The sequence below is a fragment of the Blennius ocellaris genome (assembly GCF_963422515.1).
Source record: "Blennius ocellaris genome assembly, chromosome: 5".
Lineage (NCBI taxonomy): Eukaryota > Metazoa > Chordata > Actinopteri > Blenniiformes > Blenniidae > Blennius > Blennius ocellaris.
In genome coordinates, this window is record NC_137654.1 from 14,410,477 (window position 1) to 14,435,019 (window position 24,543).

General features: G+C 41.9%; 1 protein-coding gene across 3 annotated transcripts in view; it reads right to left on the reverse strand.

Moving 5' to 3' along the window:
• mib2 (MIB E3 ubiquitin protein ligase 2) overlaps positions 1–24,543 on the reverse strand; it is a 44,742-nt gene that overhangs the window by 12,299 nt on the left and 7,900 nt on the right. For all 3 annotated transcript variants that reach the window (XM_080496237.1, XM_080496236.1, XM_080496235.1), the window contains exons 2-11: positions 17,685–18,092; positions 16,530–16,701; positions 7,157–7,263; positions 5,708–5,902; positions 4,859–5,001; positions 4,405–4,512; positions 4,174–4,278; positions 3,131–3,293; positions 2,378–2,511; positions 350–498 (exon numbers count right to left, since the gene is read on the reverse strand). In XM_080496237.1, the coding sequence (XP_080352363.1) occupies positions 350–498; positions 2,378–2,511; positions 3,131–3,293; positions 4,174–4,278; positions 4,405–4,512; positions 4,859–5,001; positions 5,708–5,902; positions 7,157–7,263; positions 16,530–16,701; positions 17,685–17,907 (1,499 nt within the window). In that variant the 5' untranslated portion in view covers positions 17,908–18,092. The remainder of the gene's footprint in view (positions 1–349; positions 499–2,377; positions 2,512–3,130; positions 3,294–4,173; positions 4,279–4,404; positions 4,513–4,858; positions 5,002–5,707; positions 5,903–7,156; positions 7,264–16,529; positions 16,702–17,684; positions 18,093–24,543) is intronic.

Below are 24,543 nucleotides of genomic sequence, written 5' to 3' on the forward strand. Positions count from 1 at the left end.
GTGAGACTAAAGAAGGAAGTCGGAAGAAGCCTTAGTTCCTATTTTTAAATCTTAGCTTAAAAACAGCAACAAGCAGCATCAGTAAAAGTTATGTCATAAGCTTTATGAAATCCTGAGCGCCAGTTTATGGGTTGAGAGAACAAGACGTGGCTTGTTCAGCATTGCTCCAATGAAGCCACACGTGTGAACACATCACGTACCGACATGAGAAACAGACCAGCTCTTGTGGATATTAGTCAGTCACAAGGTGCATAAAAAAAGCTGCTCTTACTCTGGACTTGAGCTTCAACTGTGTTATTTTTATCTTTTACTTTTTGTGGGATCACGTGAGGCGTGCATGCGTCCTTACCCAAAGGCAGTGTAGTGCAACGCTGTATCTCCGTCTTCATCTTTGACCTCGATGGAGCCGTTGGCCTGAAGCAGAGCCTTCACCACCTCCATGTGGCCCTGGTGAGCCGCGACCTGCAGCGCAGTCTTTCCCTGGTTCTTGATATCCACCTGCCAGGAAGAGAGACATCGGTGGAAATTCATGAAGGCTTGATGAGGGTGTGAGCGCTAACAGCCCTGAGAACAAACTGGCTGGAAATAATCTGGTCGTTAACGGCAAGCCCGGATCGTCATTTCACATAATCCCAGTAAGCAGTGTCATAATCCCAGAGTACACACCTGTAGTCGGAAACACAACAGACCGATATAGTTTACAGTACACCACTGCACATGTACCACAACATGTCTGTGGCATGATAGTGCGTCAGTTCAATGACATTTATGTTAAATTGCTATTTTTCTCAATTGCTATAATTGTCCATAGTTGTGAATGTGAGACATGTTTTTCTATCTTTTCCATCTTTGTCTATGTGATAGACAAAGATGGATAAATGATTTGTTGGATAATTACTTAAAAAAAGCACATTGTATTAGATTATGACAATAAAACATGAACCATTGTATGATGAAATAATATGAAAAAGTAGTCTGAGTACTCCAGTATAACTTATTTTGGTTATCCTGCAGAGTACTTTCTGTATAGTAAAATAATTATTTCTTGAATTTTTGCATGACTGAACCACACAAAATAACACTATCATTTCCAAAATTACAAGGTTTTAAATATAATTAGACGTGTCTGATTTTTTTTGAATATGTTTTTGTCATTGCAATGTGCATATGGAAAACAATACACTTATACGGGCTTATATAGGATTTAGAGATGCCATTCAGTGGAAGATAATATTGAAGTTGAAAAAAAGCAGAGGCCTATCAGGTCAATACTAATTGGTTTGGCAAAGATTAAAGGTTGGGTACATTTAAAAAAAAAAATACATTAAAAAAAGAACATGCGTACACAAAATCTCTTAAGGAGAACAGAGTCTTGCAGATCACTGCAAAATCAATTGCACAATGAATGAAAACATCTTTTATGACTCCACAGTGAGCCAAAAATGTTCCGTTACACAGAGGTTAACAAGGTTGTTAACAGTCAAGAGACATATTCAACAATGTCAGTCTATTTGTCTATTTGACTTGCTGTTAATTGCTGATGCATCCGGGATTTAAAAATTCCATTCAATCACAATATTACATTTCCCAAATGGGTTTGGAGGGCAGCTTTTTACAAATGTGAAGTAATTACCGCTCAAACAAATAAATTCAATTTTGTTATCTACTAAAAAAACTAAGAGGGGCTATTTCCTGGAGGAGAGAGAGGCGAGATCAAGGGGGATTAGAATTTGCCAATAACCGCAAAAAGTTTTTTTATTTTTTATTTTTTAAGAATTAATGATTTTGTCACTCGTTTCATGGGTGTCGTGAATTAACGTGCTGTAGTTTGTTTGCTTCTCATCAGATTTTCAGACCTTGTGTACAAACTGATAGTGACTGGTTAAACAGGTAAAACACCTCAGTATTTATGTCCTTAAATGACAAGTTTAACGCAGAAGTGTCACGATTTGTCATTATTTACACACATCCCTAAATTCAACACACGCAGCACCTATTTTATAGTGTCAAACAATTCTTTGTTTTTCATGTCTAACGTCATCACTGTAAATTTGGAGGAATCAAGTAGATCTTAAATAATTTTTTCCCCCCAAAACTTCCACTTTGTGAATCACTAGTACCACGATTAAGGAAGATTAAGATACATTATTCACTCACGATCACTTCTTTGGTGTGGCTATGTGGCATAACAGCACAGAGTTAATTAGTTCAAGAGACATACTGAGAAGGGCCAGAGTGTAGTTTCGCCTTATCTGGCTCAGTGAGTCAACCTGGCATTTAATATCGCACACACCCCCAGTCTTGATGTCCTGGTGGAAGGAGCTTTTGGAACAGAAAGTGGACTGCAGCACAGAGAAAGAACGAGTGCTGCACTAACCTTGTCAGGATACTTCTGCACCAGCTCTCGCACTTTGCTGGCACTGCCGTGCGCTGCCTCAATGACCAAGCGGCTGGGATTGTCCTGCTCGGTGGACTGGGACAGCAGCTTCTCCAGCACCGAGATGACAGTACCTGAACAGAGATGTATGCAGAAGGACAGGGAGGAGGGGGAGAGGGGGAGGTAGTAAAAAGGGGACAGACGAGGGACAGATAAAGGAATACAATTAGTTAAATGAAACCTTGCACTGAGACATACACACACACAAAAAACTCAAAGACGTTAATGAATGTGTCAAAGCTGCGCTGAAGGAAAAGAATCAGTCAAAATGTCCCTCTGTGCAGTGGAATCAGACCACACACATCCGCAGAAATTCACACACGTGCACACACCAGTGCGTCGTCATGCTCCCGTTCGCTGAAGCAAACACATGCACAGAGAGTAGATTTTGTCATGATTAGGAGGACTTCCAACAAGATGACAAACGTGCTGCCAAAGCCTCTCGCCGTCAACATGCAGCAGACGAGAATACTTCGAGGAATGGACACCCTGTCAACAAACTGATGAATCAGAAAAAGAAAAAAAAAAAAAAGAGGCCATAGGAGCCATGGATGTAGCCTGTATAAGAGAGTGGGCAGAGCAGAGCTGGAAAGAGATGTGGGCGGGGGGGGAGGATGAATGGAAGCACGCAGGAGGTAAAGCCGGAGCTGCAGCGTTTAGCGATGAGCCCCCTCGTCCCGGCAGAGGCCTTACTTCCAGATTCGTTGGGGTTCTCGGCAGTCATGAGGTTGGCGTCCACCTCCACGGGCTGCGCCGAGAGGCACGCGGGGTTAAACGTCCATGTCTGGCCTCCAAATGCCACCCGGAGGTCACCATCAGCATATACTTTCAACACCTTTCCAACCTGACCAAGCACCTATAGAGGGGGGAAATACATGAGTAATGTGCACAAACAAAGAAAAGTTAGTTAAGACCAACATAAGTACCATCCATTTGTTCTAAACATTGTATAATGCAGAATTCACCATGTTTAGTGTTTTAAAATAGGGTATTCCCGTGAAATATCAGACGGGCTTCTCAGTTCATCATTCTTTATTAGCTTAATACAGTATTTTTTTATTTATCAATTTCCTTGTGAACGATAATCAGTGTGCAACAGCTCAGTTCCTGAGATACAGTTGCTTTAACTGTGACAGGGGCCACTGTTGGGGATTGGGCCTCATGTTCACTCATTTTCATTTGATTCATAAATTCTCAAGTACCCCCTTCAAGGCCAGTCAGGGACAGCCAAAGGGCCACACGATTTACCACAGGTACACTTTAGTCCACAGTCTCTAAAGAAAGAATACTGCTCAAACATAACAATGATCAATAAGTCAACAATTCTATAAGATGTGAAGTATATGTTATAATGTTATACGATGGAGGTACCTTCACAGAATCGAATCCAATGTTTGACATTTTAAGAGAAATATGTTATGACACAGCTATATGTCGACAACGTACTGAATTTCAAATTCCAAAGTTTTGTAAATAATGCTGAACTAAATCTATACTCATTATGAGTGTATTAGCACAATATCTATCATAAACACTATAACGCAACACAGAAGATATCAGGCTAATGAGTAAGTGAACAAAACATACAGTTTGTGCCTTGAATCGAATTATATTAATAAAAGCCTAAAATCCACGTGGGTTTGACATGTTCCTTGTTTACTAAACTAAACCCAACAAAAGCTTATGAAACTTTGTTAAATCGGCTGATTTGACATGTCGGTGGAGTTTTAGCATACAGGCGTCATGCTGTCCGTCCACTCCCCATGGCCAGCTTGCAGTCTCTTCACGCTATCCATGTCTTCCAATACTCTCACTAGTTCTCCAACTCCAAATGTGTTCACCTATAGAGAGAGACAGAGAGAGAAAAAAAAAAGACATATATACGGTTATGGAAATACTCAAATATTTTCACGCATGAACTAAACCTCTGACTGACGTGAGATCCTGTCACAGAAACTCATCGGTACCTTGGTGAGAGCACCGGGGTGGAAAGTCCAGCGGATGTTGTTGCTGTACTGTACTCTGACATCTCCTCGGTCAGTGATTCTATGAACAGTCCCGATCCGGCAAATGTACTGCAAACGCACACACAAAAACACTGTTTCACCCTGGGTTGTTGTCTGCGCTACATGTGACCTTAATGTTTCCTTTAGCAGCTGCAATTTGAGATGTGGACGCTCCGTTTCCTTCCACCCCGCCACAACGTCCATCTGAGCCACTTATATAAATATTCTGTACGCCTGGTTCCAGAGGCACAGATGTATTCACTGTCATGCTTGACTAATACATAAAGAATACATACTGTATGTGGGAAGTACACTTTGTACCTCTCTTTTCTATGAAAACAGTGGGGAGTTATGTAAACCTGTCAACTGGCATTGTGTTATTCATGTTTCAGGCAGAAGAACTTAAAAAAAATACCTCAGCCATTTTGGGGTTCCACCCTCCGTGGCCCTCCTGCATCTGTCGCAGGATATCCACCTCCAGGAGACATTTGACCTTGTCGCCTTGCTGGAAGGAGTGGCCATCAGCACTTTCCTGGCGCTGCAGCTCCGCGTGCTCCCCTGGATGGACAGGTGTCAGCATCAACAAACAGGCTGGAGCTTATGCCTGTTTTTCTCAGGTTAATCCAGCTACACAGCACAGCATGGATGATCAAGATGTGTGAGGAAAGTTACCCCAATGTGGATTTTTCTACGGGGCTTTTGATTGCATACAATTTAATACAAATATTTCTGACACATCACATCTTCAAATTTGAAAATTTTTATGTCTACATAAAATAAGCAATGGTAAAATTCTAAAGTAAAAACACAGCATGATGAAATCTGTCACTGTCACTAAAGACCATACTTTTTTTTTTCATGTTCATCAAATTTTTCCTCACACCGTGACTTTGAAAATGCTTAAGACTGGTGGAATTAACATTTTAAAGTTGTAATAGTTTCATTAAATATGTATCGTGTATGTAAAAGATGACAAGGCAGAAGATTGAGATTGATCAATGCCTCTATAGTGTCATTTAGACATTCGGAAAATGTCTTATTATTCCTTGTAAATGATTCTACAACAATGATTGTAATGTACTTTATTCTATAAATGACGTACTCCAAATCTAATTCTTGTACCTAAGAAATTTTCTACTTAACACACATTTGATTAATCACACAGAACTCATTCATATGCACTGCCTCATACCTACAGTTTTGTGACTCAATGTGACAAATGAGTGATAGGATCTGAGCAATTGAGAAGAAGAGCATGTCTTACCGAGCTTTGGTAGATGATCTTTGTAATAGAAGCCTCCTTGGCCGTCTGACACATATTTGAGGTCTACCTTGCCCTTGTGGCCCATTCGGTAGACATTGGTGGTGCCACTAGACCAGGTGACACTGGCCACGCTGCGACCTGACTCTGTGTCCCAGCCGCGAATGTCCACTACTTTCCCCACCTTACCCTCCCCACCTATACACACACACACACACACACACACACACACGAATACATAGAAACAGGCACACATAAGATAAGCAACCAACAACAACCCATCGGAATGAAAGAGTGGGGGGAGAAAACATGCAGCGAATGGAAAACCAGCCCAATAAAAGAAAGAAGCGTGGTTATTAGACACAGAACAGTGAATGTGTGTTTGATGAGGGGGGGGGGGGAAATGCGTAATGGTGAAGCAATCAGGTGACAGACACAGGTACGAGAGGAACAGTTCCATCTCACGACTTCACACAGTGACCCATGCTTTGAACAGAAAATAATAAACACCATTAATATTTCCAATTCATGTTATTGTCATTCTATCAGAGGATGAATGCAGGTCCATACATCAGGCTATGTGACGTTTGATTAAATAAACAAACAAAAAAGAAAAAAACCTTGTTTAGCCATTGAGATCATCAAGCTGCTTCAGTGCCGAACAACACTGATGAGAACCAGTGACCCGTAGGACAACGTGATGGGCAGGGGGATTGTGAGCATGCTCAATGTGTCCTGTATGCACTTACTGCATACACCATTTAAGCCTGATGACTGACTTAACCAAACCCCAGGGCGCCGGTTTCAAAGACACCAAAAGGACATTTTGACTCATTCGTTCTTGACATGAAAAGGGAACGCATCTATTCTCACTGCGGTGAGACCCCTGACCAACAAACATAAAAATATATCACCATTCTCTCTTCCTCTCCCTACAGAGAACATCCAGGGACCTTAATCTAGCCAGGGGGTGTGCAGGATGGCTTTGAATTAAGGCTCAAAGTATTGTGTCTGAAAGAACCTTTCTTCGTTATTGGTCACGACATGCAAGACCGCAGAAATTCAGTCGGCAACAAAAAAAGAATATTCCTCGTCTTTAAATGAAGGAGCTTCTCAAGTTTATGCCGGTACACAGTAATGGAAAAAGAAAGATACTTGTTACAAAACAAGGACCCAATAAAGACACAGACACTGAGAGGCATGCACATCTGTGGAACAGACCCGGATGAGTCACTGGCCATGTAAGTGCACACAGATACATAGTGGAACAACATTTTGCAGGTTAATGAGACATGAGGTTAGTTAGAATGTTATTATGGGTTGCGGACAGAGAAACGTTTTGAAGAGGTGCAGCTTTGCGCTTGAGAAGGCAGGGGTTAGGGCTTGCCGAGTAAGCAAGGCCAGGTTAGTGGTTTGAACCCCCCTTTCTTCTCCTACACACACATCACTCACCGTCTTGGTTGCCCCAGTCCCAGTCGGGTCCACGAACCACTTTAACTCCCTGGAAGATTCCTTTGAGGATGATCCGTGGGAGGTTCTGCCTCGGTGCCAGACTCACTCTGTGATGGAGCACGAAGACACAGCTGAGTAAACCACACCACCGACATTACAATTCACTTCATCTTTTTTGTTTTTATTTCTAGTCTTTCTTTTCCCATTTTAGTTTCATTTTATAGGTTTATATCGCATGTTTGAATTTGTTCATCTCACGCACAGCACTTTGTTTCCACCATGGTTGTGTGGAAGCACTTTATAAATAAATATGGTATGACCTGGTATAGACAAATGACAGATCAACAGACTCTTTAATATGTTCAGAGAATGAGAAGTCACTGTAACACAGCTTTTAAATGACAATTTTATGCAATTTTACATGTGATCCAACACAATATCGCATAGCATATAACAAAAGAAATATATAATCAAATTTTCCTCAGTCTTAATTCAATTAACACCAAAACCTTCTGTCCCATTGTAACTATAAAAACGAAAAACCAAACATAAAAGATTTAAATTCATGGGGCCCTAAAGCAGACCCATGGACAAAAGAAGACATGATTAATATTTTTTTAGTCTATACATTTACCGCTAGAGAAATTCATCAGGAAAAAGTTACATTTATAATACCACACAATTTAAAATGTGCTTTTCTGTTCCTCCTCCATGTGCGCGGTCCAAGTCTGTCAGTACAACATGACATAACAATAGAATGACCGACTGACGCCGATCGCTGCTCCTCAACGTACGTCTGTCTGCCTTTTAAAAACCAAAGACACTCAAGATGACCAGCAATCCTGAACACAACTACTCTAAAATTAATTGTGGTACTCTGTACTCTGAGATGAACATCGTTGAATGATGTCACAATTATTCACAATGTACTTGAGATATTTCCCAAGAATGTGAGGGATTTTAGGTCACTGGGTTTCAGGGAGAAGACAGGGAGGCTTTTATTTGAGTTTCTGCTCACCTATAATCACACCAATCGCATTCATTATCTAAACTCGCATAGAAAAACACAGACATATCCTCAAAATCAGACATACCTTATGGTAAAGATTTGATCAGATCTTGGTGCAAAGGAGCTTCCTATTCCCATATTTCCTGAAGAGATCAAATCCCAGCTTCCATTTCAAGCGAACGACTTCATGTATTAATTCAGAAGTCAAAGAAAATCCAGTGAAATCAAGAGAAAAAGCGCCTTGTGAGATCTGTTGTCCTCAGAGAGCCTCGTAGAAACTTGACAGCCCTCCCAGGTCCTTCCAGCAATGGTGTTTTGCTTGAAGTTAGCCTTGACTAACTTCATCCCCGTCACTACCAAGACCCTCAGGTTCGGACATGCGGGCGCTCCAGCGAGCAATGGTGGCGCATTTGATGCTTGAAGCCAACTCGCAGCAAAGCTCAAGGAGGGACTGAGCTCGGGAAGGTCTGAGCCTGGAATTGTGTCTATCTGTGCGAAGAGCTTTTAGCCTAATCCTAGACAGTGGAGAGCTCAGAAAGCAGGTCACCTCAGGGCAAATCATAGAGCATGCACTCTTAAGTAATGCTCCAATGTATAGCTTTAAACCAGCAAACTGACAGTTTGGCTTTTGGGAAAAGTTTTATATATATATATATATATATATATATATATATACAGTGCTATAGTGACAAAAAAACTAAATAGTATTTATTTTGGTGTTTTAAAAAAATATATATATTATTTTACTTGGTGAATGTTGACAGGTGTCACAATTACCCAGGACCAGAGGTGGTAAAAGTACACAAATTCTTTATCTAAGATGGCTGTACAGTAAACAGCTTTATCAACAACTCCAGGGGCAATAGAAAATGTAAATGTTCTAAATAGTAATCGCTTCCAAAGGACATGTGGTACACAAACATATATGTACACCTGCACACACACATCATGACTATTGTTACTATAATAGCATGTTTGTCTGCAAGGATACAAAAGCTAACAGCCTGATCATTAGCACTGAAAAAGACAATTATTAATGGAACTTGATCATTCTTAAATGTATAATTCTCTGCACTTGAAGCATGAATTATTGTGACTGAGTCTTTCATACAGCTATGAGTTTGATATCAATTGGTGAGGGAGTTTTGAGACTGTAAGGAGGGAAAAGTACAAATATTTGAATTTAACTGTTGGAAGAAAATCAAACATTTTTCCCAAAAATAATTAACAGGAGAAAGTGCAAATGCGTTTATACTATCTGGACTACATTTAACCAGAATACTGTTTATAACAGTGACGCGAGCACAGGAAAACAACTATTCGTACAATTCAATGCAGTATAAAATATATAAAGACAAATGTCCTCAACTCGGGAGAAAACTTGACCTTTGCCATGTTTGTTTCTCAGAGCATCTACTCTTTTAAAGGATCAAGCTTTCTAATCCTGCGCAGTCAAATGTCACTGCCATTCACAGACACGATCACAACAAGAGACCTGCGCCTATTCATAGAGTCTGCACCCACAGTCAACCCAAGGTGAGCCTCGTGCTTGAAGAAGAAAGCCGACACACCCCACAAAAATTGAGAAAATATCTGAATTTGGCCGATAAAGTGGCATTTGCCAAGCAGGTACCTATGAAGCCAAAACTTTCAAATGAAACAACAGATGGTGTGACAGCCTTCGGGTTTCACCTTAAACCGAGATCAAGAGTCAGCCAAGGGCTTTTAACATGTCAGCCCTCTTTGCGTTCACGTTGCTTCAATGGGCCTCTGCCAAACTTTCAGGAGAGAAAACATCCCAAATCCCGATTATCGGACAAATCTGCACAGATGAAGCCATTGTCGTCCAACTACACTTTAGCCCTCACTTGACCCTCAAAGGCTCCCAAAGTGCTTTAAGTAGCGTGATGGGAGAGGATATACAAGAGATTCTTTTTTTATATATATAAATATATATATATATATATAAAATACAAAAAAAATTACCTACATGCATTGACATATTTCAATACATTCATTATCAAACAGACCCCAAAGAGGTCAAACAAAGGGGCAAAATAACATTACAACTCAGTGTGGGAAAACAGGAAGTGAGGATTGTTTTGGATCCATCAGGTCAGGTGGAGGCAGCGCAGCTTGAAGTGCAAAAGTGGGATTAAGCATCGACTTGGCCCGATTGGTTCCCTGGAATTGTGCGCGTGTTGTTTATGTGTTGAAGAGCCGATTAACCAAAGGCATACCAAACAACCGCCTCCACGTAAACATATGGGACACACATATGCTGGCCTGGGCACCGTCGGCACACACAGCCTGTCCCAATGTAACTTTGGAGCGTAGGATGAACGTTATGATAAGAGATATCCAATGACACCCAACGGCCTCAGCGAGTATTGTTTTCTATCAACAGGCACCTTCCAATGCTTTGTGAACAGCACGGGCCGCTGCATGCCGATTTGCTCCATATCCAGCACCTATTACCTAATGCATGTTTTCTACCAAGTTGAAAATGTTAACATGCTAATCCACACGGCTGAGTATGGTAGCATGCTAATCCACTTAAATCTGCAGTAATTACAAAGGAGCACGCATGCATGGTACATCCGACTCAGGCCTCACACCATGTTTGTGATAATACTACTTCAGTGTCAGCATGCTGCAGCGGTTTGCAGAGCTGATTGCTTCCCATCGCCCCCCCCCCCCCCCCGGGACACAAATAAAAGTTGTCCATAAACTACAAATAGATAAACCCTGCTTGGGTTCCCTTTAAAGTCTTGCACATGTTTTGGCCCACATGAAAGGCGCCCCTCTTAGCTGAGCCCAAACTTCTGTCCCCACCTCGTGTAATTCACTGCCGGCCCAACACATTATGAAACCGAGCTAAATTTGACTTTCCAGGCAAATATCAGTGTGTCCCATGACTGCCAGATTATAAATTAGCCTTTTGAAATGTTGTCAGTGAAATATGGGTCAACGTTGTTTGGAAATAAAGAGGCACTGTGTGCCGGGCACCACACTTTGTAGAGTGCGCCTCTATTTTATTCATCTGACGAGAAAAGAAGTGACTTTCATGTGATGTTCTCCCAGATGCACATTCTGAACCGGAGCCCAGCCACAGTCGCAACTCAAGCTTCTCCCAGACGAGACAAAGACGCCTCTGAATTGAAAGCTGAGCTGGATGCTATAATTGGATAAATTCACAGAAATGTGATAAGCAGAAAATTGGGAATTATCTCATTTATAACCTCTCTTGATTTATTTATATTTGTTGTTTTGCACAATCTGCATTCACATGTTTTGCACACGACCAGAGATCTTCTCTTTATACCTGCTTCCAATTAGAATAATGAGCTGTTAATCTCTAAATGTTTCACCAGGTGTTTCTCGGAATTACACAATGTTTCCAGCCGTTAGTTGCTCCTGTTCCAGCTTTATCTGCAGCAAGAACAAGCTTTCACATTTGACATGATTTGGTTATTTTTTTGTTTACATTTCACACCATGCCCCAACTTGGGTTGTATTTGATCAGTACGATTGAGTATTTTCAACTCCTGAAGCAAATGTTTTCTAAAAACTCTTGAATTCAGAAAAAACTATTGTGTCAAGCACTTTGTGTAGCTTTCTGGTTGGATTAAAAGCGCAATGCAAGTAAAGTTTGATTGACACAGAGCCTATTGAACTATAAAAAGCAGTTGTCGATGACGAACACCAAAGCATCAATCGTTGGATTTTTGTTTTTTTATGAACTAGAAATGCCTTCTATTAAAGCCTTGAACAGTGACGTTGGGAGATTTAATTCACTTCATGGCTGACTGACTGCATTGGGCTGAGTCACAGTCTTTTATGCGACTCAGTGTCATCAATATACCATTCATGTTTCAGACTGCATAACCGTCGTCTATCTGGGAGCCACAATGAAGACGGGCTGAATGGTTTTATCGGCGGCGGCGGTCCATTCATAGCTGCTGCAGAAAAAAACATGAGGTTTCATCGTCAGAATATCATTCAGATTAGTGAAACCACTTAAAGGAAGTTCAGTATTCGAATATCAAGGTCAAAGCTCATATCATAATGCAGACAAATTAAATGCATATTGTCTCTATTTTAGGATTTAGGGAGCACGGGTTAATTGAAACGTGTCCCTTACTGGATTATTTTCCCATTAGCTTTGTTTGACAACCCAAGTACGTAGTGGTAAAGGAGGCATTAATGCACCTTGCGTGGGGGACGTGCAGAAATGCACATTTTTTCAAGTGAGATCATGATTTTACCCAGAGAATAGAATCAAAATTCTTAGAAGAAATTATTTGAACTTTATTCACTCACTACAAAAGAATTGTTGCGTTGTCACACAATGTGACATTTTATTACAACTGGCCATTGAACTGTTTGTGTCGACTATCTTAAAAATACTTCCCGAATGCTGACACGTAAGCCACTGGATTGCTAATGCTGCTTTCGGCGTTGTTGCCATTTTACCAATTTACCAATACCAGATCAATACAAATCGATAACGTCAGTCCCGATCCAATATCCACCGACCTGATCTGGACATCCCCAGTTGGAACATCATGCTAAATGTAAGTAAAAACAGGATGCTATGATGATCACATCTCATTAACAGGTTTCTTCTTTTGTTAATAATGGTATTTTTTGCAAGTAAAGTTTAAATTTGATGGCAGCAACACTTCTCAGAAAAGTTGGGATAGGGCCAAGTTCACTATTGTGCGGCATCACTCTGAAGAAAACTGTCTGGATTTACGGAGACATATTGCTGGATTGCAGCAGCATTGCTGGATTTGGTTCACATATGGGCCTCATCTCTGCAGGATGCAGGTTGAAAATTGTATTTGTGGATCACACCGAGAACTGTGCTCACTGACGATGATTCCTGTAACTGTTCGTGAGCCCATGCAGGGGTTTCCAGTGCAGAATGGTGACGTTCAGTTGTGTCAAACGGTGTCACTACAACTACTGGAAGCAGAATAATGCATTCTGTTTTTAACGTTTTTTATGAAAGGTAGTATGGGTGCTTAATTCACTTATGCCAAGAATGCCAAACTACAAAAAATAAAAAGATCCCTCAAGTGAAAAAAGGCTGCACCAAACTTAAGACACTAATCGTCCATCTTCTAGTTTAGTCTGTAAAACATTCAAATGGCAGGTCAGACAGAAATGGGCCTCATCAGAAAAAGAAGAAAATCTCCTGCGACTTATTTTTAGCGATCCAACTTTAGCCGGGCCCCTCTCACATGTTATGTGCCACAGTTGTCTGAGATGATAAACAGCGTATAAATAGCTACAATTACAGAAGAAGAGGGTCTCTCTGACACGCTCCTCTCTAAAGACAACGTACTCAATTGTACCAAGTACACACAGTAATGTATATTATGAAATATATTAATATCCGTCCAAGTCTGAACATGATTTTTCCCCCCACTCATTAAAATGAATCCTGAGCATGAGCCTTGAGTTGTGCAGTGTTGAATTATAGAAGGCATTGACCCATTGTGACCTCTTCGAAGGTCACAAAAAAATGTGTTCAAATAACCTTGTCTTATTGGAGGACACTGCTGAGAGAAAAAACAAGAAGGCCGTTGCTCAGCTAATCCCCCGCCGGAGGGCTTTATATTTTCTCACAAAGCCAGCTCTAAGGCAGCACACTTGGTACACTAGAGGGTGTTCCATGGGTCCTAGTAGATAATTATGTAGAATCTGAAAGGTCTTCTTCATAAGCTATGTCAAAATACGTCTCCAGAGCCCAAAAGGTGTTTTTATGCACTTAGTGACCCTGTGACCTGATATGCAAATTAGGTCATGGTCACCATGGTGCCCCTTCTCCCCAGGTGGAGTGTCCATGTGTGAAGTTTGGTGACTGTGGGCCCAGGAACTGCTGAGAAATGAGGAGAAATGTTTATATGAAAATACATGTATTGTGCAACCATGACGAGCAAACTTCAGACCCTACCAATCTTCAAGGTCAAGATCAGGTCACTTGGTGTACTGGAGGTTATCCCTGGAGTGTGTATCATGTGTGTCAGCATCAGTGGGAAGGACGTGGACTTGGTGGACTCCTATAAGTACCTGGGTGTCACACTGGACAATAAACTGGACTGGTCCACCAACATACAGGCCATCTACAAGAAGGGCCTGAGCCGGCTTTACTTCCTGAGGAGGCTCAGGTCCTTTAATGTCTGCAACAAGATGCTGCAGATGTTCTATCAGTCTGTCGTTGCAAGCACCATCTTCTTTGCTGCGGTGTCCTGGAGTGCGGGCATCAAGGCAAAGGACGCCAACAGACTGAACAAACTGATCAGGAAGGCAGAGTCTGTTGTTGGCTCCAAGCTTGTCACCCTGGAGGAGGTGGTGGAGGACAGGATGCTGGCAAAACTGCTAGCAATCATGGACAATCCCTCCCACCCCCTCCACAAAACACTGGACAAGCTGAAGAGCAGCTTCAGCAAGAGACTGATTCAACCCCGCTGCTCGAAGGAACGCTACCTCTTTTTAACACGTCTACCTCCGTCAGAGCCTCATTATAGTTACTCACGCTCATTTCTTAAGTTATGTCCTACCCAGATATTTTTTTATATTTGTATATTTTTATTCCCTACTTTTTATATTCTATTCCATTGTATTTTATAAACCAGAATGCTGCAACAAAACAATTTGTAATAAAGTCATCTATCTATCTATAAAATTTCAGAGCCCTAGCGCAAAAACCTAGGCCTCCAGATCCCAAAATGTGTTTTTAAGCACTTCGTGACCCTGTGACCTACTTAATATGCAAATTAGGTCAAGGTCACCATAGTATCCCTTCCCCCTCTGAGATGTATCCACATGTGAAGTTTGGTCACTGTGGGCCCAGGGGTTGCCGAGATATAGGTAGAAACGTTCGAACGGACGTACGTACAGACGTACGGACGTACGAACGTACGGACGTACGTACGGAGACTGTTTCAAGATCCCCCTTCGGGGCCTATCAGCCACGGCGGGGGATAAAAATTTGGGTGACAAATCAATGCTTTTTAAGAGAATCCGAGGTGGCAGATGAAATGAGATTCCAACTACTGTCGCGGTGTTAAATGATCCCTGCAAAAGGCTGGATTTCGCCTGAAGCACAAATCAGCAGCCGGTGTGCAGCTCTATTACCACCTCAACCATCTGTAGTCCACCAACCAACAGGGACCAAACCCTCCCAAACCCCATGATGCTTCAACGGCAGCAATTCTACCATCTATTAAAATAGAATCCAATAAAGTCAAAGCAAGATATGAGAATATAAAAAGCATAGATTCTAATGATACCGGCCCAGCAGGAACGTTTCTGCAGTCAATATAGGTTTCTTAATGAGGACATAATTATGCGTGTGCCTAAATGGAGTATCACACTAAATCTGAAGATTCAATCAAACTGGAAGGAGTAAATGAGTCACGATCAATCAACCTACTGGCTTTGCTCGTCGGACCACAAGCTCAGGACAAAAAAAAAAAAAGGAACTGAGCTGGACCTGGACAAGCTTAAACTATAGAAAAAAATCTGGGTCACACATATCACCTCGTTAAAATGAGAACAGGCCATCCAGCTGACATTCAGACAGAGCCCGGAGCAGTTTGGAGCTTTACTGTGAACTGATGCAGAAGAGCGGATTCTGAAGGGAGAGAGCTCACTCCAGTAGTTTTGGACACACAGGACACTTGGAATCAGCTCACTAAACATTTAACCACAGTTAGACCGAGTACCATCTGCCTAAAATACCTCACACAGATCAGCAGTGCTGCCAGATCATCAGGAACCGTGGTGAGAAAATGACAATGTATATAAAAGGGATCCTGCAACTGGTTTATAGGCCCTAAAATCCTCCATGTCAATTTTTTTTAAATGTACAATGTTTAACTTGTTTCATAAGGTTCGTGTTTTTAAATGCTGTATTGAAGAAAAAGTTGGCTTCAAAAGAATGCGTGGCTAATTTCTGAGAAGCACCTCTGTACTATATTCTTGTGGAGACACATCAATATTTGTTGGCTAAAATAGGCTGTGACAAAGACACATGCAGTGTATCTTTATGCAACCATGGTGATCAGAAGTGTGTTATCCACTTGGAAAAAAAATGCCCCGGAGATGGTGTCCCTGCTGCAACCGGGACTCAAACCCAGTTCCCCCCTGACTCCACGTCAGGACTTAACCGGACGCATTGCCAAGGGAGACATGAAAGCTGAAATAACCAACTAGATTGACTACATTCATTTAGCTGATGAGCAGTGACACGAAAAAATAAAATGGTCTGAATAAACTAGAATTCCACAACTCACATCCAACATCACAGTTTCAATGAGGTCCTGGGGAGGCGGTGATGTGGGTACTCACGGCTGGGAGTGTGCCGTCTCGTAGCGTTCGAAGGCATGGCTCAGGTCATGCTTGTTGTTCATATAACACTGCGTGCACAGGTCATAGTCGAAGCACACCTTGCACTTCCATCGCATTCCCATGATGCCGTGCTTCTTGCAGCTGTCACAGATGATATTGGAGTGACGCACCCCTGCAGGGGAAGGAGAAACGGATGAACAAAAGTAAGTGGGGTCAAAAATTCTACTTGCCTGAGGTTTCGGCCTTTATTTTATTTTGGTAAAGCTGGAATACGAATTTGTTTTTTTCCCCCAGTACTCATTGTGACCTGTATAATGAATGCAATGCTGCTGTTCATCAATGAAACCTATGAGACAGACGTCATTTCCATACCGATGTGACTTATCGCAGCGGCTACTATCACAAGATGTGGAAGGAGTAAGGCACAAACAGCATGACAAAAATACCCCCACCCCCTTGGCTTCTCATCTCTTCTCCTCTTCTCTCGCTCCATTAACTGAAGGGCAAGCTTCTGAGGCAGAAAAATGTTGCTTTAAATGGAGCAAAATGCTAATGAGTCCTGCATTAATGTGTGTGTCATTCAAGTCCAAAATAGAACAAGATAGCTGACGAGGAGAGTCGATACTGTGTCGTTCTAACTGAAAGTGGGATCATATGTGGTGAACGACAACATAACAGATAGTTTTCACACAAATTAGGACACTTTTACATTTTTTTGAGAAGGAAAAATTACACTATATAATTACACCTTATGTGTTTTGTTTTGTTTTAGGGGGCAACAGTTTCAGGTGTCTGCCTCAGTTATTATAACATTTCTACACAGCTTTTTGACCAAAGTAAGGCTCTTGCAGTACATAAACCAGGATGTATTTACACAGTACTTTTTAAGAAAGCATACACTTTGTCTTGAGTATAAAAAAAAAAAACTGTGATATTGAAGTTGTGGACATTATTCTATTCTGACAAAATCCTTTAACAAAAATGCATTTGGTCTATTTTGTGGAACAAAACTGGAAGGAACAAAGATAAACACTTGTAAACTAATTCTATTGACAAATGTAGCTTGTAGCTAAAGGTGTATTAATGCCGTGCTGTGTTGACGCCGTTCCCTTTTTCAGCCACGGTGTCAATCGGACAAATGTCTTCTGTGCTTACCAATCTGTGCATTATCGTAAAGCAGGAGGTCATAGGCACCCTGGTATCCTGTGCGGTAGTTGGTCCGTGTGCCACTGTCCCACTGCACCACTACCGTCTTGTCGGGAGTGGTCGTGCTGCCCTGCCGGCCGATCTCCACCACGGTGCCCACGTGGCCCTCGCCGTCATCCTGGTTCCCCCACTTCCAGTCCAGGCCGCGCACCACACGCATGCCCACCTCCATGCTGCCTCTTTTATGGCCTGGCCTTCGGGCTGAGGGCAATGGCCGAGGCCTGGCGACACTGTCACCTCTGCTGCCGCCGCCGCTGCTGCGCCTCCGAGGCTTCTGAGGTGCAGAGCCGGCTCGCCCCGACAATATTGCTGGCAGGGACAGCCCCAGAGACGTTTCCGGGCACAGATCAGGGGTAACTGAAGTCAGGACAGGAAGAAAAGTTTGCACGTAAATACATCGGTCACAATCTGATACATAGAAAAGGCAAAGGAAATGGTGTGACAAGTGAGGAAAACCACTAGAAAAAAAAAAAAAAAAAAAAGGCACGTTGGCTTGACTTTCACCAAAGAAACAGCTGATTGTTTTGGCTCTATTCCACTGTGTTTAAACAGGTAAATCACACAACCTGTGCATTTGGCTGCACGTCTGTCCGCGGCTGCTCGGGGACTCATAAAGCAACACGCCATATGTCTCATTAATTTCAGAGCGGCGTTTCTCTCTCTCTGCTGGTGGATTGTTCACTGGAGGCCTTGCTGTGTGTCACGGCACACTTTTGGAGAGTGAGAGAGAGAGAGCAGCTGGACGTGACCGCTCTGCCCCGCCGTGCTAATCAAGCCCTGACCTGAGACCAACACACACACGTACACGCTCAACAGGACAGGGTGCCGGCCACCATCTATCAGAACAGCGAACACACGCTGCACATTGTAAACGTATAGCGTAAGACTTTGACACCAGAAAGGGAACTTCACTAATCTGTGCTGCAGCCTGTGCGCTCGTCCATTTCCACATTTGTTCCCACATTCTTCATGAAGAGACCAACACCCAAAATTGTCAGCAACACACAGTGACAGCAGCAATACAACCAAAAGTCAAGTATGTGGGAATGAATCTGCATGGATCTGCCGAAATTCCGTGGTAATCCTTATAGACTATCAACCCTTAAATGGGAGGTAACATTAAAAACAAGTCAGCATATTTTCATACGGGTCCTACACTTGGGGAAGCAGACTTTTTGCAAATATGAATTGTCACGTTGTAATTCAGCACATTAAAAGTTGTTTTTTTTCCCCCATATGGTTCCTCTCCAGCACAGGAAGCCACAAACAACTCCTCAACTTTCAAGCCGCCAGAAAATACCAGCAAAAGTTTCCTTAAATATACTTATGCTTAAAAAAAAAAATAAAAAGTTTCCAACAATATCCAAACATCCTGCTGCACAACATTGGAGGACATGTCCTATTTGTAATCCTGTCTATTGTAAAGTCCAGAGTTGGTGCATCACAATAAATCTGAATCATTTAAATGTTTTCCAAACTTCACACATATGAAAAAATTGCATTACTTGCATAATTTGGTTGATAAGGTTATAGTACTTTAAGCCATGTGTTTTCATAACAAATTGGCTGAAATTAAAAAAAGGCTCAATATACATTTGTTTTTGAGTGACAAATCTGAATCTCTCATTCTCATTAAGCTTGGGAGGCTTCTTGTGTTGTAATAGGGACGAATAAACGTAGAACATCGAGGTTTTGTTAGATTATTCACAAATGCTTCTCCAGTCACCAAAATGTTCTCGACTGGTGATGAACCATAACATGATGTTACACTGGTGCAACTATAAATAGACACAATTCCAAGTATATTTTGGGCGTTTCCACTCCAGGTCAAAATAAGGCCGTTTGTAATCGCATGATTGTCGTCACGCTGAAATCAAATTCCACGTCTGTCAAAGGAGTGTGTTCGTCTGAGCAAATGGTGCTGTAATCCTTAATTTCCCCGTGTAACACATTTGTTCAAATCCTAAAAACAGAGACTACACTTAAGCTTTTTGAGTGGAAAATTGTTAATGATTTGCAAACAGCCACTGCAACTATGAGCGTGGAAATATCCCTCGGCTTACCAAATATCCTCCATCTATGTGGTAATTCTTCACTCAACACCCTTAAGTATACCATGTAATGTTTCAGCCACAATTTGTGATACTCGGTCGGACAGATGTCTGCAAGCGGCAGAGATTAAACTCACATGCTTATGAAGATTACAATGTCATTTTGGTTTTAATGGCTTCTGCTTAGGCAAGAAAACATATGGGACGGAGGGGATCAGGAGGGAGAGAAGCGGCTGGTTTCGACTCGCTTTTCTGTCCAAAATGACAGCTTAGCCCCTTTTATGCAATGAAACAATGTCGCGGCCGTCTAATGTTTGGAAGCACACGAACAGAGGAGCCGTCGCCCACGATGGAAGCAGCTCACAGTCTTTTGTCTGAGTGTGGACGAAGGTGACACGATGGCTGACAGCCTAATCGTGGGAAAGCAAACCCCAAACACTGAGCTCAGTCATTTTCCAAAACATCTAAATGAGGTTCATTTTGCGCACTCTCTCAAATCGCAAAGAGAAATTTACAAGGTTCAAGTCTTGATACGAAGGCTTTCTGAACTGTGATTTCCTCACACGCGACAAAGAGAGATGAGTCTCTTCACTCACTTCAGCCTTCCTCTTTTCAAAGTCCCCCTTAAAAAAAAAAGTCCTGAGCCTTTCGGAAAGTTTTCAACCAATAAAGTAACAAATTAATTACACTTTCCAAAGTTGTCACTGTTGTTTACATGTTCTCAGATGTGAGGACTACAGTACTTCCTTGACATACTAAAGATGCTGCATAGGTTTCTTCAGAGTGCAACTGAGGTTCACCCACATTGCACTATCACATGCTTGCTCTCAGGCCATGCCGTGGCCTTTCCCTTACATGATAAACTTCCCAATGTTTTTCACATTATGGTATAATCTCGTATGGCTAAAAGAAGCATGACTGTTCATAAGCTGGTTAGATGCTTTATATTTTTAGGATCTAGTAAGTCCTGCCCTTACCTATAGTTAGCTGGGATTTATCTAAAGCGTCTCGCAACCCGAAATGGGACAAAGCAGTACAGAAGATGGAAGGAGGAAGGTTAAAACACATCTCCAAACGGTTTCAACAAAACAGATTATCTATGAACATTTGAAAATCAAACATTTTTAGATTAATCAAAGCAAAAAATTATAATTGGAAGTAACCCAAGTTCAAAATACAAGTATCTTGAGATTGAGATTTCTCAGAATCCTGATTGAGGAGTATGCAAATAAACAAAAAAAATTATAAAATTTCAAAATTGTTTGGCATCATCATGTTAATTTAATGCTTGTTTTTATCAGAGATGGTTATTAACTCTTTATTAATATCGCCCTACCACATACAGTCTATTGCATTGTAATTTGTGCTGCAACTTACTTCATAGATTAATTATATGATTTTGGTATTAAATATTTATTCAATTCAATTATCATTATTAACTCTAACTGCATCTGGAAAATCTCAGTGACACTAACAAAGACACAACACCACAAACCGATTATCCCTCCGAAACCCCAAAACCACTGGAATAAAGTATAACATGAGGATGTCGTATACTTTATTTTACTTTTGTCCATAAAGTAAAGTCAGTGTAAAAGAAGTCCAGCTTGTGGAGCTCTTCAGATTTAGACAGTCTAACCTCACCTGCCACCTACATTTGAAACCCACACACCCCCCCCCCCCCCCTCCCTCAGAGTCCACCCACTCTGCAGTCCCTACAGTGTGTGTTCAGGAGAGAACTCAACACTGATATCTTATCATCCTTCAATAGGCCGGTACTGACCAGCAGACGGAACAGTTGGGGATTCAGGGGATGGCTCTCTCAACACAACAAGGTCCTTTCTCACACCACTATTTACTTTATTTTGCGTCAACAAAGCACACAATTCCTAGCAGCACCATGGTGAACATATTCAGTAAAAATGTATTCAGTTCTTTAACCCTGATGCATTTATTATCACCGACAGATTGTCATTGTCAGAAAAGGGGCATTGACACAGCAACTGTACATCAGAGTCGAGCGTGAATCTCAAAAAACCACAGGGTAAAAACCAGGAAGTAATCATTCTAACAAAACAGTTGAAATTCTACGCAAAAACACATCTCATGTTGCAAATCACAGGACTCATCGATCAAGAACAGGCCTTTCATTTGACATGGAAATAAACAGAAAAGTCACAATGTGGGTCACCTGCAAACTTGATCTGCGATGAAGAATGTGGAAACAAACGCTTGCGAGAGATGGGAACAAAAATAAGGACAGAGTTGAGACTGACAAATGTTTGTCCAACCACTTCAAGGTCTGAAGTGTGTATTGCATTCCCGTCTGTTTACACACACACACACACACACACACACACACACACACACACACACACACACACACACACACACACACACACACACACACACACACACACACACACACACACACACACACACACACACACACACACACACACACGTTATCTATGGGATTCAGCAGGACGTGAACAGGAATGTACCAGTGGACAGAATTATGAAATCTCTTGCATATTTTACTATATCAGCAACTCAAAATCAGGCCAGAGAACTTATTCTTAATCTTCACTTCTTTTTTTTCCCTCTTTATTTCTGACAAGGCTCTGATTAAACTTCCCCACAATGCAGTGATATCTGGCTTCGTCGAGAGACTATTGCTAATTCTTCAGTCCCCTTTTTGCCACCAGATTGACACTCATAAAGACGGGACATATTGTGGACTTTAACTCCCAGGTCAGGAATTGTTGCTTCATTTCGACAATGAAAGGCAATATGTACAGTATTTAGACCCAACAGGTGAAGCTGCAGCCTGACCTCAGTTGTCCCAGAGGTTGACTCGCCACTGGAAAGTCCGCCTACATTTGTCTGTCTATGGGGGGGGGGGGGGGGGGGGGGGGGTCAAAGGCACTCATGACCAGGCCACCTGTGTTGCTGAAATGTCGCTGCCAATCTGCTACACACGGCTAAGACAGGCGGGATTACAGCCTCTCTGCCTGCAATAACAGATGGGCTGGCATCCGTCATACGCTGCTGAGGGCCAATCTGCAAGGGCAACGTCAGCCTCCTGCACACAACAACAAGCAGACAGCCTTTTGGCCAGAGCAACAACTACACAACACACCGTAAACAAATGCATATGGCAAATAGATTTCCCAGGAATATTATATAATTCCCACAAAGCCTTGGTACTTTGCCACTGACGACTGAAGCTTGTTTTTTTTAAGCAGCTACACATAAAGTAGTTAGACTCAACTAACCTTTTTTTAAGGGCTGCCAACACGATATAATGATCTTTTCTTTTTTTTTCATGACAATGTTTTGTATGGTCGTCATTAATAGGTCACAACCACAAGACACTGTGCTACAACCATGAATGGCTGCGTTAAATAGAGGAGTTCTACTGGCTCTGAGTTGTTTTGTTTTCTTATTTTTACTTAAAAACAAATGTTTGAGAATGAACGTTTTCTGTAATTGTGTTCGATGTTTTGTCAGCAGTCATACTTGGGCAAATGCGGCTCAACAAATGAGAGGGAGGGCTCTCCTTGTTCCTAACCTTGTTCAATACCAGGCAGATTAACTTTAACCTTTGAAAAGCCTTGAACTGATGTATTAACCATTGCAGCTCTAACAATAAGTAATTACTGCACATCATTCAATGTACTCTTTAAAACAAAATATAGCTGTTATTATATCCAGCGTACAGTGAAGAATCGTGACACAATGGCTGATGGCATTTGTGTCCCATAGGTGTCCATCTTCATGCCTTTAAGTACATCAGCACAATGTAATCCCTCCAGAAAATACGACATTGATACTGAGAGCTTAATATAACCAAGGTCTCCTTAATAGAAGTGCAACAATGCATCGCAGGAGCAACTTCTACAGCTGCTGAACTGAGCTTCAAGTTTGACTGAGTCAGTGTTACATAAGCTTCACATGCGCAGACCAATGACATGACAAACCATCGCCGAACACCGGAGGCCCATTCAAGTCAATACCCGACTGACAGGAAGACCCAGTCCCGTCCCACGACAATCACTGAGCAGCTTCAAAATGGAACATGACGAAGGGGTTTTATTATTATCGCTGGCAGACCCTGTGACATCAAACACACACCGAGTGCTACGGCAGCGGTGTACTTGAGCTGTACGCCCTGTGGCACAGGGCTCCCGGGGCTTACAGTATGTCATAACTCCTATTTTCTCACGGTTGCTCCTTTTTCCACCCGAGAGCTGGCCGAGTAAAACATAATTAGCAAACGTCAGACTAAAAAAAACCTGCTGGAACTGGTTCGCGTCTGAAACATCTGGTAGCCGGAGGATTTTCAGGAAAATCAATAAGAACCCAGAGTGCATGATAACACATACAAAGACCTGAAAGGAAATCCATTCTCGATTTCAAGTTTCTGCTTGTCCTGCCTCTCTCTCTCTCTTTTTTTTTTTTTTACCAAAGCTGTATTAAAATGAGAACTCTGAACTTAAGTTTATATTCACACATGTATTAAACACTAAATACTGACGGCTGCACGGTTGTAAGCCGACAACCGTGCGATCACCAGAAAGTTCACAGAGAGCTGCGTTGAAAAGGCATCTTTGCAGAATTCAACACAATCATCTCAACACTCACCGTATTTTGTACAAAGAGCCAGTTGGAAAAACTAACAAATCCCCACAGGACAAACTGTTGTGCAGCAAAATCCTATGCCACCGTGCTAACTAAAGATAATCACATCACAT